Source organism: Thalassophryne amazonica, chromosome 23 (assembly GCF_902500255.1).
Source record: "Thalassophryne amazonica chromosome 23, fThaAma1.1, whole genome shotgun sequence".
Classification (NCBI taxonomy): Eukaryota; Metazoa; Chordata; class Actinopteri; order Batrachoidiformes; family Batrachoididae; genus Thalassophryne; species Thalassophryne amazonica.
In genome coordinates this window covers 16,241,994-16,254,116 of record NC_047125.1, presented here as the reverse complement: position 1 = coordinate 16,254,116, position 12,123 = coordinate 16,241,994, and the positions used below count along the sequence as shown (strand labels likewise).

Sequence of the window (12,123 nt, the reverse complement as noted above, 5' to 3'; positions counted from 1 at the left end):
ACAATATTTACAATCACAAAATTTTGGTTTGCTATTTCATGTTTGACTTTTCTCTGGTCATTTCCAGGCAATTCCATGTACACTATACCTGGAATCGCCCTTGTACATAAGTCGCGTAGCTCAGATGCTCATCGAAAAGTATGTTTATAGAAATCTATAACCACCACAGCCCTCCAACAATCGCCCAGGCCAGTGTTTACGTTTCTTGCTCATTTTTTACTTCTTGCTGTAAACACAGCGCTCTCCCAGTCTGTTGTGCACATGCCTGCCTGTGCACGGGTGCGGATGCCCACACAGACGTGTGCGTGGGCGCCTGTGTCAAATCGAGGGAAAACGAGAACCACCAGACCGCCGCTTGGTCCCACTAGCCTCCTCGCAGTTTGGCTCTGCAGTGAGTGGCAGATTTTTTTTTTTTTTTTTTCCAAACAGATTTTCTTTTTTGGCTGGAGGTGGCGAGCACCTTTTGATTGTCCGCCTCCTGTCTCCGTGTTGTTGCCTAAAAATACAAAGAGTGATGTCATTCTTATGATTTATGGATGCTCGTCTTGAGGGTATTGTAGCAATTTGCACAGACATGCTCTGATCTCTTTTCTTTGTCTGTGTTTCTGTCTGGCTCTAATTTCTCAGTCGAGTGCCCCTGTAATGAGTGTTTATTTTCTGCAAGCCAAAGTCAAACAACGCATCTATTTCCTTATGTTTGGTCTGTGTCAATCTCTCCATCTCTTTCCACAACTTCTGGCCTCTCAAAGCCCCATGTGGTACTGCTCATCCTCCCACTCTGAACATCCTTCGTCCTGTCCGCCCACTCTCTCTTGACCAGGGGGGACAACCTCTTTTGTGACTCAGTGTCAGACATTTTGATTATAGGTCCTCCCGTCTGTTCTTCTGCAATGTCTTCTTATGGGAATATACTCTTTATTCTGTTACCGGTTTGCACTAACTCCAGCGGCACAGCTGCTGAACTGTTTTTTTTTTTTCACACACTCAAGCTGTAAAACCTCTTGAAGTGGACCTACACGCCGCCTTTCTGTCCTTCAAGATGCTTCAAAAAAATTCCAGGAGTAGATGTTGCAGGAGGTTCATCGCGTGTCTGCCCAGTGGTGTTCCTGGTATTTGTGTCTTGAGTGCAGTGGTGGGCACTGCTAACCACAAAGTTAGCTTCGATAACCATTAATCAGATAACTGAAAAGTTATCTTTTATGATGATAAACTGATAAACTGCTATAAAAATGATCTTTATTACAGATAACCGATAACTATTAATATTGGTTTGGACGCGGCCACATCAGATTACACTGTCAGCTTCTGATAAACCAGTTTCAATTTAAGCGCCACAGGGGCTGCTGGGTAAATTCAAGGATCACAAACACAAAGAACATGCGGAAAATGAATAAAATAAAAAAATAAACCCCCAAACACTGTCATCATCTTTCAAAAGCAGTAAAATGCAGTATTAGAAGTCACAGTTTATCTCGGTATTAGATACACCATCATTTATGAGCTAAAAGCTACCGCTTTTTTCACACGCTTTGAACCCTGCAGCTTAAACAACCGAAATACATCCATTAATGCATTGATTGGCAGAATAAAATACACATAGCAAATATAAATTCTTACCTGTGAGAGTCATATGAATAATAATCCACATAAAGCGTCCTTTAAAAAAAAAAATCCAAAACAGTGTCTAAACGTGAAGAAAAGTCCCACTGTACACACAGCTGCGCTGTGAGAGCTCCTCTCCCACACCGAGTCTTGGTGATTAAATTACAGCCACAAAGAAATAAAATAAAATAATGTTAAAATTATTCTGTTTTGTTTTTGTGTCGAGTGGACGAGTCACTGTAACGTCCAAAGTGAACCTGAACTACACTACCCACAATGCTCCCTGCGTCGAGCAGCCAATCACGTTTTGTGCTTAAAGATGATATCATCAGCAAGCGACAGACAGTCTGCTGAAAACACAACAAACAGACTAAAATGTTTGCTTTTAGGGTTTACAAACATTTTTGACCGTTATTGGACTGGAAGTTATCAGAACTAAATTTATTGGAAGATAATTGGTCCGATGATTGTTTTAAAACTTATCTGAAAAGCTAATCTGATAGCAAAAACATTAGCTTTGATAAATAGCGGCTATTGGATTAGCTGAACTGTGCCCACCACTGCTTGAGTGGCATCTATGTAAATCCAGCCTCCTTCTCCGTTTAATTCCAACAATGTATTTTTGGCTTTAAGAAAACTCTCTGGTAAAATTTTAATCTTTTCTCACTGTGAATGATTTCCTTCCACCATGAAACAAATCTGAATGTTCTGTTTTTAAGATGGATTGTACACATGGTTGAAACCGTGCATTTCACATCACTTCTCTTCAACTGGTGGTGTTTTTAGTTTTATAGCACCAGGAAAAGTGCACAAAACGGCGCACAGACAATACTTAGGTAATATGTACAGAAACAACATGATCTGTTTTAGTTAGCTTAGCATGGCTACCAATTGGTTTTGTGTTTTTGATTCTGTTGGCAGGTGTGTGAATCTCTCAAGTGCATTTGTCTTTTAAAATTTGAAGGCCAGTGATAGCATAGATGGGATTCTATCCAATGCATAGAACTAGGAAATTTCCATGTTTGGCATCTACAACTTTTTACATTCACATAGTGTGTTTGGCTACTGAGCAGATATATTAAAACATATGCTAATAATGGCTGACGCTAACTGCTGGTGACACTACTCTACAAGACAATCACTTATTTGTATCTAACCATTCATGCTAGCTAACTGTGGTTTGAATCAAATCTGTTTTATTTATATAGTGCCAAATCGCAACAAACAGTTGCCCCAAGGCGCTTTATATTATAAGACAAAGCCATACAATAATTATGGAAAAACTCCAACGGTCAAAATGACCCCCTGTGAGCAAGCACTTGGCGACAGTGGGAAGGAAAAACTCCCTTTTAACAGGAAGAAACCTCCAGCAGAACCAGGCTCAGGGAGGGGCGGTCTTCTGCTGGGACTGGTTGGGGCTGATGGAAAGAACCAGGAAAAAGACATGCTGCGGAAGAGAGCAGAGATCAATTACCAATGATTAAATGCAGAGTGGTGCATACAGAGCAAAAAGAGAAAGAAACACTCAGTGCATCATGGGAACCCCCCAGCAGTCTAAGTCTATAGCAGCATAACTAAGGGATGGTTCAGGGTCACCTGATCCAGCCCTAACTATAAGCTTTAGCAAAAAGGAAAGTTTTAAGCCTAATCTTAAAAGTAGAGAGGGTGTCTGTCTCCCTGATCTGAATTGGGAGCTGGTTCCAGAGGAGAGGAGCCTGAAAGCTGAATGCTCTGCCTCCCGTTCTACTCTTACAAACCCTAGGAACTACAAGTAAGCCTGCAGTCTGAGAGCGCTCTATTGGGGTGATATGGTACTAAGAGCTCCCTAAGATAAGATGGGACCTGATTATTCAAAACCTTATAAGTAAGAAGAAGAATTTTAAATTCTGTTCTAGAATTAACAGGAAGCCTGTGAAGAGATGCCAATATGGGTGAGATATGCTCTCTCCTTCTAGTCCCCGTCAGTACTCTAGCTGCAGCATTTGAATTAACTGAAGGCTTTTCAGGGAACTTTTAGGACAACCTGATAATAATGAATTACAATAGTCCAGCCTAGAGGAAATAAATGCATGAATTAGTTTTTCAGCATCACTCTGAGACAAGACCTTTCTAATTTTAGAGATATTGCGCAAATGCAAAAAAGCAGTCCTACATATTTGTTTAATATGCGCATTGAATGACATATTCTGATCAAAAATGACTCCAAGATTTCTCACAGTATTATAGAGGTCAGGGTAATGCCATCCAGAGTAAGGATCTGGTTAGACACCATGTTTCTTAGATTTGTGGGGCCAAGTACAATAACTTCAGTTTTATCTGAGTTTAAAAGCAGGAAATTAGAGGTCATCCATGTCTTTATGTCTGTAAGACAATCCTGCAGTTTAGGTAATTGGTGTGTGTCCTCTGGCTTCATGGATAGATAAAGCTGGGTATCATCTGCGTAACAATGAAAATTTAAGCAATGCTGTCTAATAATACTGCCTAAGGGAAGCATGTATAAAGTGAATAAAATTGGTCCTAGCACATAACCTTGTGGAACGCCATAATTAACCTTAGTCTGTGAAGAAGATTCCCCATTTACATGAACAAATTGTAATCTATTAGATAAATCAATCAATCAATCAACTTTTTTCTTATATAGCGCCAGATCACAACAAACAGTTGCCCCAAGGCGCTCCATATTGCAAGGCAAGGCCATACAATAACCATGAAAAACCCCAACGGTCAAAACGACACCTTATGAGCAAGCACTTGGCCACAGTGGGAAGGAAAAACTCCCTTTTAACAGGAAGAAACCTCCAGCAGAACCAGGCTCAGGGAGGGGCAGTCTTCTGCTGAGACTGGTTGGGGCTGAGGGAAGAACCAGGAAAAAGACATGCCGAGAAGGGGGGCAGAGATCGATCACTAATGATTAAATGCAGAGTGATGCATACGGAGCAAAAAAAGAAGAAACAGTGCATCATGGGAACCCCCCCACAGTCTACGTCTAAAGCAACATAACCAAGGGATGGTCCAGGGTCACCCGATCCAGCCCTAACTATAAGCCTTAGCGAAAAGGAAAGTTTTAAGCCTAATCTTAAAAGTAGAGAGGGTATCTGTCTCCCTGATCTGAATTGGGAGCTGGTTCCACAGGAGAGGAGCCTGAAAGCTAAAGGCTCTGCCTCCCATTCTACTCTTACAAACCCTAGGAACTACAAGTAAGCCCGCAGTCTGAGAGCGAAGCGCTCTAATGGGGTAATATGGTACTACGAGGTCCCTAAGATAGGATGGGACCTGATTATTCAAAACCTTATAAGTAAGAAGAAGAATTTTAAATTCTGTTCTAGAATTAACAGGAAGCCAATGAAGAGAGGCCAACACGGGTGAGATATGCTCTCTCCTGCTAGTCCCCGTCAGTACTCTAGCTGCAGCATTCTGAACCAACTGAAGGCTTTTTAGGGAACTTTTAGGACAACCTGATAATAATGAATTACAATAGTCCAGCCTAGAGGAAATAAATGCATGAATTAGTTTTTCAGCATCACTCTGAGACAAGACCTTTCTGATTTTAGAGATATTGCGTAAATGCAAAAAGGCAGTCCTACATATTTGTTTAATATGCGCTTTGAATGACATATCCTGATCAAAAATAACTCCAAGATTTCTCACAGTATTACTAGAGATCAGGGAAATGCCATCCAGAGTAACGATCTGGTTAGACACCATGCTTCTAAGATTTGTGGGGCCAAGTACAATAACTTCAGTTTTATCTGAGTTTAAAAGCAGGACTTTAGAGGTCATCCATGTCTTTATGTCTGTAAGACAATCCTGCAGTTTAGCTAATTGGTGTGTATCCTCTGGCTTCATGGATAGATAAAGCTGGGTATCATCTGCGTAACAATGAAAATTTAAGCAATACCGTCTAATAATACTGCCCAAGGGAAGCATGTATAAAGTGAATAAAATTGGTCCTAGCACAGAACCTTGTGGAACTCCATAATTAACTTTAGTCTGTGAAGAAGATTCCCCATTTACATGAACAAACTGTAATCTATTAGACAAATATGATTCAAACCACCGCAGCGCAGTGCCTTTAATACCTATGGCATGCTCTAATCTCTGTAATAAATTTTATGGTCAACAGTATCAAAAGCAGCATTGAGGTCTAACAGAACAAGCACAGAGATGAGTCCACTGTCTGAGGCCATAAGAAGATCATTTGTAACCTTCACTAATGCTGTTTCTGTACTATGCTGAATTCTAAAACGTGACTGAAACTCTTCAAATAGACCATTCCTCTGCAGATGATCAGTTAGCTGTTTTACAACTACCCTTTCAAGAATTTTTGAGAGAAAAGGAAGGTTGGAGATTGGCCTATAATTAGCTAAGATAGCTGGGTCAAGTGATGGCTTTTTAAGTAATGGTTTAATTACTGCCACCTTAAAAGCCTGTGGTACATAGCCAACTAATAAAGATAGATTGATCATATTTAAGATCGAAGCATTAATTAATGGTAGGGCTTCCTTGAGCAGCCTGGTAGGAATGGGGTGTAATAGACATGATGATGGTTTGGAGGAAGTAACTAATGAAAATAACTCATCAGGAGAGAAAGAGTCTAACCAAATACCTGCATCACTGAAAGCAGCCAAAGATAATGATATGTCTTTGGATGGTTATGAGTAATTTTTTTCTCTAATAGTTAAAATTTTATTAGCAAAGAAAGTGATGAAGTCATTACTAGTTAAAGTTAAAGGAATACTCGGCTCATTAGAGCTCTGACTCTTTGTCAGCCTGGCTACAGTGCTGAAAAGAAACCTGGGGTTGTTCTTATTTTCTTCAATCAGTGATGAGTAGTAAGATGTCCTAGCTTTACGGAGGGCTTTTTTATAGAGCAACAGACTCTTTTTCCAGGCTAAGTGAAGATCTTCTAATTAGTGAGACGCCATTTCCCTCTCCAACTTACGGGTTATCTGCTTTAAGCTGCGAGTTTGTGAGTTATACCACGGAGCCAGGCACTTCTGATTTAAGGCTCTCTTTTTCAAAGTTGTCCTCAATGAGGATGTACAACTATTGACGAGATAATGTATCTCACTCACAGAGTTTAGGTAGCTACTCTTCCCTGTGTTGGTATATGGTATTGGAGAACATAAAGAAGGAATCATATCCTTAAACCTATATTATGAATGAATGTTAGCATTTAGTTTAAGCATAGATTAACCATTAGGTTGACATAGAGCTTCACCAATGGTTAGCATCATAGTTGGTTAGCTTCACTCGTTGCTCATTTCTTGTAAAATAGAATTTCGGCCTGCCAAAAATTGCATGTCATATCAACGGCTACCACACATTTTAAGCTAGTTTTTAGCAGTAGAAGTCAAGTCGAGGTTTTATTGTATCACCCAGCTCTAACGCTCTATTCCTGTGAAGTTACATTTTGAGTGGTGTTTGAGACAAGTGCATAAAAGAAGCAAGACGAATATATATATATATGTTTTCATGTCTTTGCAGCCTTTAGTCGAGCGCCAATCCCCATGGCAGTGGTGAGGAGGGAGCTGTCATGTGAGAGCTACCCTATTGAGCTACGCTGTCCGGGCACCGATGTCATCATGATCGAGAGCGCCAACTACGGGCGCACCGATGACAAGATATGCGATGCAGATCCAGCCCAGATGGAGAATACCCGATGTTATCTGCCAGACGCATACAAGATCATGTCTCAAAGGTAAAAGCCTTCGGACCACCACAGCTCTATTATTTGCTAATTGACCATGGCAGCAAATAACTAATTTTGTCACGCCAGTTATCATAAGGGAATATGGATATTTGCATTTAGAAGAGAGTACAGTATCTGGATGACTTCCAGTGAACCACTGGCACATGAGTATTTAAACCTTTCTACACCTGGCTCGTAATCAATACCAGCCATCAAGGTGCTGCGGCGCAAATGATTGTTCATTTGAAATAATTTGAACACATTATCAGTTAATCGTCAGGATAAAAATTTGCTGCCAGATGTGAGTTTTCAGAGTTATGACCCTGCTTGTGTAGCAACTGGAACATGGATACCGATTTGTCACGGCAGACAGAATGTAGTCTTGCTGTGCTTTGGCTTTTGGCCATAATTGATTGCTAACATTAAGCTAATATATACACAGGTTTCAGGGTTTAACCAAGTATGCGGATTGGAAAAAATGTTGAGCTTAAGGCTGAAGCAGAGAAAATATATGTGCAGTCCATCATGGCTGTTTTGTTGACTTATTGTAGCACTTAGAGAAAAATGAAGTCTTGTCGGTAGGATATCTTTCTAAGCCTGGTTATTCTTGCTTTTGAGGTCAAGACACCACCCAAGATCTCGCAAATATGGACTTTAACAAGTTTTGCTACCCATTTTTATGTTTTTATTCCGAAAGTTTAAAGTTGGCCCGCCTTTTTTCCAAAGCATTGGTTCCAAGTTGTATGTAACCTTTTGCTGATAGTAATGGATCTTTGGTCATTATCAAACAATTTCTCTCGGCTTTTTAGTTCGGCACCATAGAGTTCAAATTATCAGCTGCATGAATAGCAGCTGATGGCAAAAAGCGGGTAGTTTGAAAACGTGTTGTCAGATAATTGATGGCCCCTGTAGCCTCCTTGTTCTCCCGCCGCCCACTCAGACTGAAAATCCATGCAGGAAAGAATCAACTGGTCTTGTTCTGTTGAGAACAGAAATCCAGCACAAAGTACCAGGAGCAGCATATCTTTTAAGCATCTTGTTGCTTCCGGGAGCATTTCAGTGGTGTCAGAAGGTAACCACAATCCAAGTGAGGTCGCAACTCCTCATCACACGAGAGGAAGTGGTTTAGCGGAGAGAAAGTGTGGACGGCATGAATCGAGACTAGACGGGCAAGGCAAATAATTGGAGAACAGGTAAGAGGGTGCCGTCCCTCATATTGGCACATGAAGGTTGGCGCACCAATCGAAAGCCAATTCCCGAGTATTCATTGTTGAGCTGTCAGATCTGTCACAAGACACCCGCAGCTTAGCTCATTACGGTTTCAAGGAAAGGATATGAAAACAAACAGCCAATTGAAGAAAGGAAGCCTCAAAGAGTTGCGATAAGTCAGAAATTTAAGACAGGTTGCATAGATTTGGCATTGATACTGTGTGTTTAGTTTCTCGTGTGATTTGGAAAGAAAAGAGGAACAAGGTTACAATTTGACAAATAGGGTTGTTCACAGTAGTTCTTTAGGTTTATAATCTGGATTGGGTAGATACAAGCAGTCAGATGTTACTACCTTCCTATCTTGTAATTCCTTAACTTTTTTCTCTGACTTTTCACATTGCAGTACATCCACACCCATGATCCAAATGATGGAAATAATCCCAGCAATGAAGCGGCATTATTCAAGCATTAACATGCTCCTCACTAACTCAATTAATCCAGTAATTGGAGTTTGTGTCTGTTGTATGTACTGGGAGACAATGATTGGCCTTCCTTGTTGCTACTTTGTCTCTTATGAGATCCTCCAGTGGGGTACGAAAGCTTTGCATCCATCCTTCAGCCCATTACTTTGTCTGTCTGTTCATCTGAAAACATTTTTTGTGGCTATACATATTGTACTGAAAGTTCCCGCTAATAAATGGACTTCTAGATGTGGAATGTACCACTATTTGTAACAGGCATTGGTATGGAAAGACAACATTTGACTACTGACAGGCCTCATTATTAATGTGTATGTCGCAGACATGAATGAGTGAAGCTCTTCAGTATCTCACCATGCCATTCAAGTCCTTCACACTTTTTTGAGCAAATGCTTCAGGGGAGCATTAGCATGACTAAATCCTTTCAGCTTCTGGGGGGGAGGGGGGCACCTTTTTAAGCATTTTTTCTTTTTTTGCCTTTCAGCTTCTGGAGGGGCTCCGCGATGTGGTGCAGCACGTTCCAGCTGCTCGCACTGTGTTCGTGTGCGCCAGCACAAGCATGCACAATACCGCTGCGACAGTTTCGTCCAACCATGCGTCCCTCCCGACAGCAGGTGGAATGTTACGTGGTTCCCCATTTCGTTTTTGGTTTGCGGATTTTCTACCGGTTTCTGCATCTTTCCTGTTATGTGTGAAGGGGCCTAACATTAGCCATGTTGTGAATCTGGCTAAATTAGCACCATTCATTTTCCAATTCAAACTATTTTCTTAACAATTTGGACAGCTGCATGTGACCACTAACAAATTTGTTGTTTGGGAACTAATTTGTTCTTCCACAACTCAAGAAATGATGACATGTATGTTAATAGCATTAGCATCTCCTCTGTTTAAGGCCATTCAGCATGCATTCCAAATTGCTAATAATTAGATTATCAATTATTATTGATTTTTTTTCAAACATCTTAGTGAAAAGACACAAACACCTTTCTTTTTTCTCATTTTAAAGTTGGAATGTTATTATTTCTCTGTCCTTTAATGCAACCTTGCTAATAGTTGTCCAGTGGGGACCCTGCATTGCCACGCAGTGCTTAATCTTATTCATATGATGATGAATTTAGTGTAATTCTTCCATACTGCTACCCATGCCGTTGGTTTTGTAGATTTTCTTTCAGCTCCCTCTGTGTGACCTTTTGAGAACACACAAAGCCAAGGACGCACGCTAATATTTTTCATTTTTGAAGCCATTTCCAGAGCATAATATACACCTTATTGGCACATACTGATGAAAAGTTAATAACAGTTGATAATCCACTGCAAGATTACACTTATTCTTAAAGAAACCTTAAGGATATGTGTTTTTTTTAGTCCAGGTGTGGTCTGTCTTTTAGAGCTGAGATGTAAAGCCGGTATTTGTTTGAGTAGGGCTGAAACGTGTTTTAGATAGTGTGAAGATTTTACCTGGGAGACAAGGTGTCTTGGAAATATCGACTATATGAGTAGTGGGAGCTGATGGTCTCATAGCAGGTTGATTGATGACAAGACTTGCCCGGATTAGTATTCTGTTGATTTAGTCAGGGAGTCCACCCAAAAGCACACAAAGTAAGATATAATGCATGCCGCATTAAATCTGAAGATTGTTGATTAATCTAAGTGCTAATCTGATTATGCTAAGTGTAATGTGTCTGAGATAAACAGGTTAACGTATTTAAATGTATTTGCATGCCAAACAAAGTAATCTGCGTTGCATTAATCCGGTTTCAGTGAAATTCCTCCCCTCCAAAGCCGTTGTACCACCTGTTTTGCATGCTCGCTGTGACTGGCAAACGCAATCATTAGCATTCCCATCCTGTCAAAAGAAGAACCACATTTCCTCTTCTTCTGGTTTAGCCTGTGTTCTATGCTCGCATCTATCACCTGCAAAAGCTTGGCCGTGTCGCCGGCCTTCACGAGCTGTCCGTGCACATTTAGGCAGCTCAGCCCCTCCCACCTTTGATATTCGGCATTCAACACCCAAGCTCTGCCCACTCCAGTTTAGCCTACGTACAAAGGTCTACATCAAACTTGAGTGAGGTGTTTGGTTGTGTTCCAGCTTTTAAAGCGAGGCTTAATAGTGGCTGGTATCTGAGTGTTAGCATTCCACTGAGCTTGTGAGTACCGTAATGCATCTCAAAATTAAGTTTGTCTCCCACCATACTGGGACAGGGTGAAATAAATGGGCTTCTGTCATTAGCCGTTTCTCCCATTGTGCTGTGCACATCAGGTCTCTGCAGAACCCACTGCCTCGGGGTAAACATGTCACCTGTAGGTGATGTCGTCCCGCAGCTAGATGGTCCAGTAATGACACTATAATCGAAGCGGAACCCTTGATTTCCATCAATTATTCCTGCTTGGATATTTTTTATGGTTCATTGTTTGGGGACTGGTGAATCAGGTGCTGCTGCTCTCCAATTACTGGCCAGAACTAGTGGCACTTCCCACTGTGCCAAATCACAAAAGAGACCGGACACTTCTGCCATCAAACAACAGTGACCCTTTTCTCATCAGAGCCCCAGCATTGCTTGCTCCCTTCCCTTTTTATGCTCCCCTTTCCTTTTCCCCATGGCGATGTGGCCTTCACGGCCAGTAATTACAGGCTATATCAAAGCTATTTATCACCTGATATCTCTGTAGACCTCAGCAGGCACCTTAAGGGACAACTGATAGCATTGTGGAAGGCTCGTGCATGACCCCTGAAGGAGAAAAGCAGGTCAGAAAAAGGCAAACCACCTCCACGCATTGTTGCCCAGACTCTTCTTTTGTATCATTTTATGCCTTGTATGGTTTTATCTATATGACTCAGTCGTGTGGGAACCTTTGTGCCGTGGTGTCAAATGGATGGCACATTCGTTTTGTCTTAAAGCATTTATATGGTACTGATGGTGAGGTTTAATAAATACCAAACTTTAATAGGTCTCTTGAGGATGACGACCTTAACTGAACACATCCAGTTGAGGAACCTATGACAGTTGGCATTTGACAGGTTTTGCTGTTATTGATGTTAATGTGGCAACCAAATGCTTCTGTAACATTATACTTCATCACATGTATAAAATGCACAAGACAAATGACTCCTCTCTCATCAACTGAAAAGGTGCCGGTTGA

The 12,123-nt window shown here is 41.1% G+C and overlaps 1 protein-coding gene across 14 annotated transcripts in view; it reads left to right on the top strand.

Moving 5' to 3' along the window:
* The window catches only part of LOC117505291 (adhesion G protein-coupled receptor L3-like), a 397,273-nt gene that overhangs the window by 46,445 nt on the left and 338,705 nt on the right, over window positions 1–12,123 (top strand). For all 14 annotated transcript variants that reach the window (XM_034164911.1, XM_034164909.1, XM_034164919.1 and 11 more), the window contains exon 2: window positions 7,090–7,303. In XM_034164911.1, coding sequence (XP_034020802.1) covers window positions 7,090–7,303 — 214 coding nt within the window. The remainder of the gene's footprint in view (window positions 1–7,089; window positions 7,304–12,123) is intronic.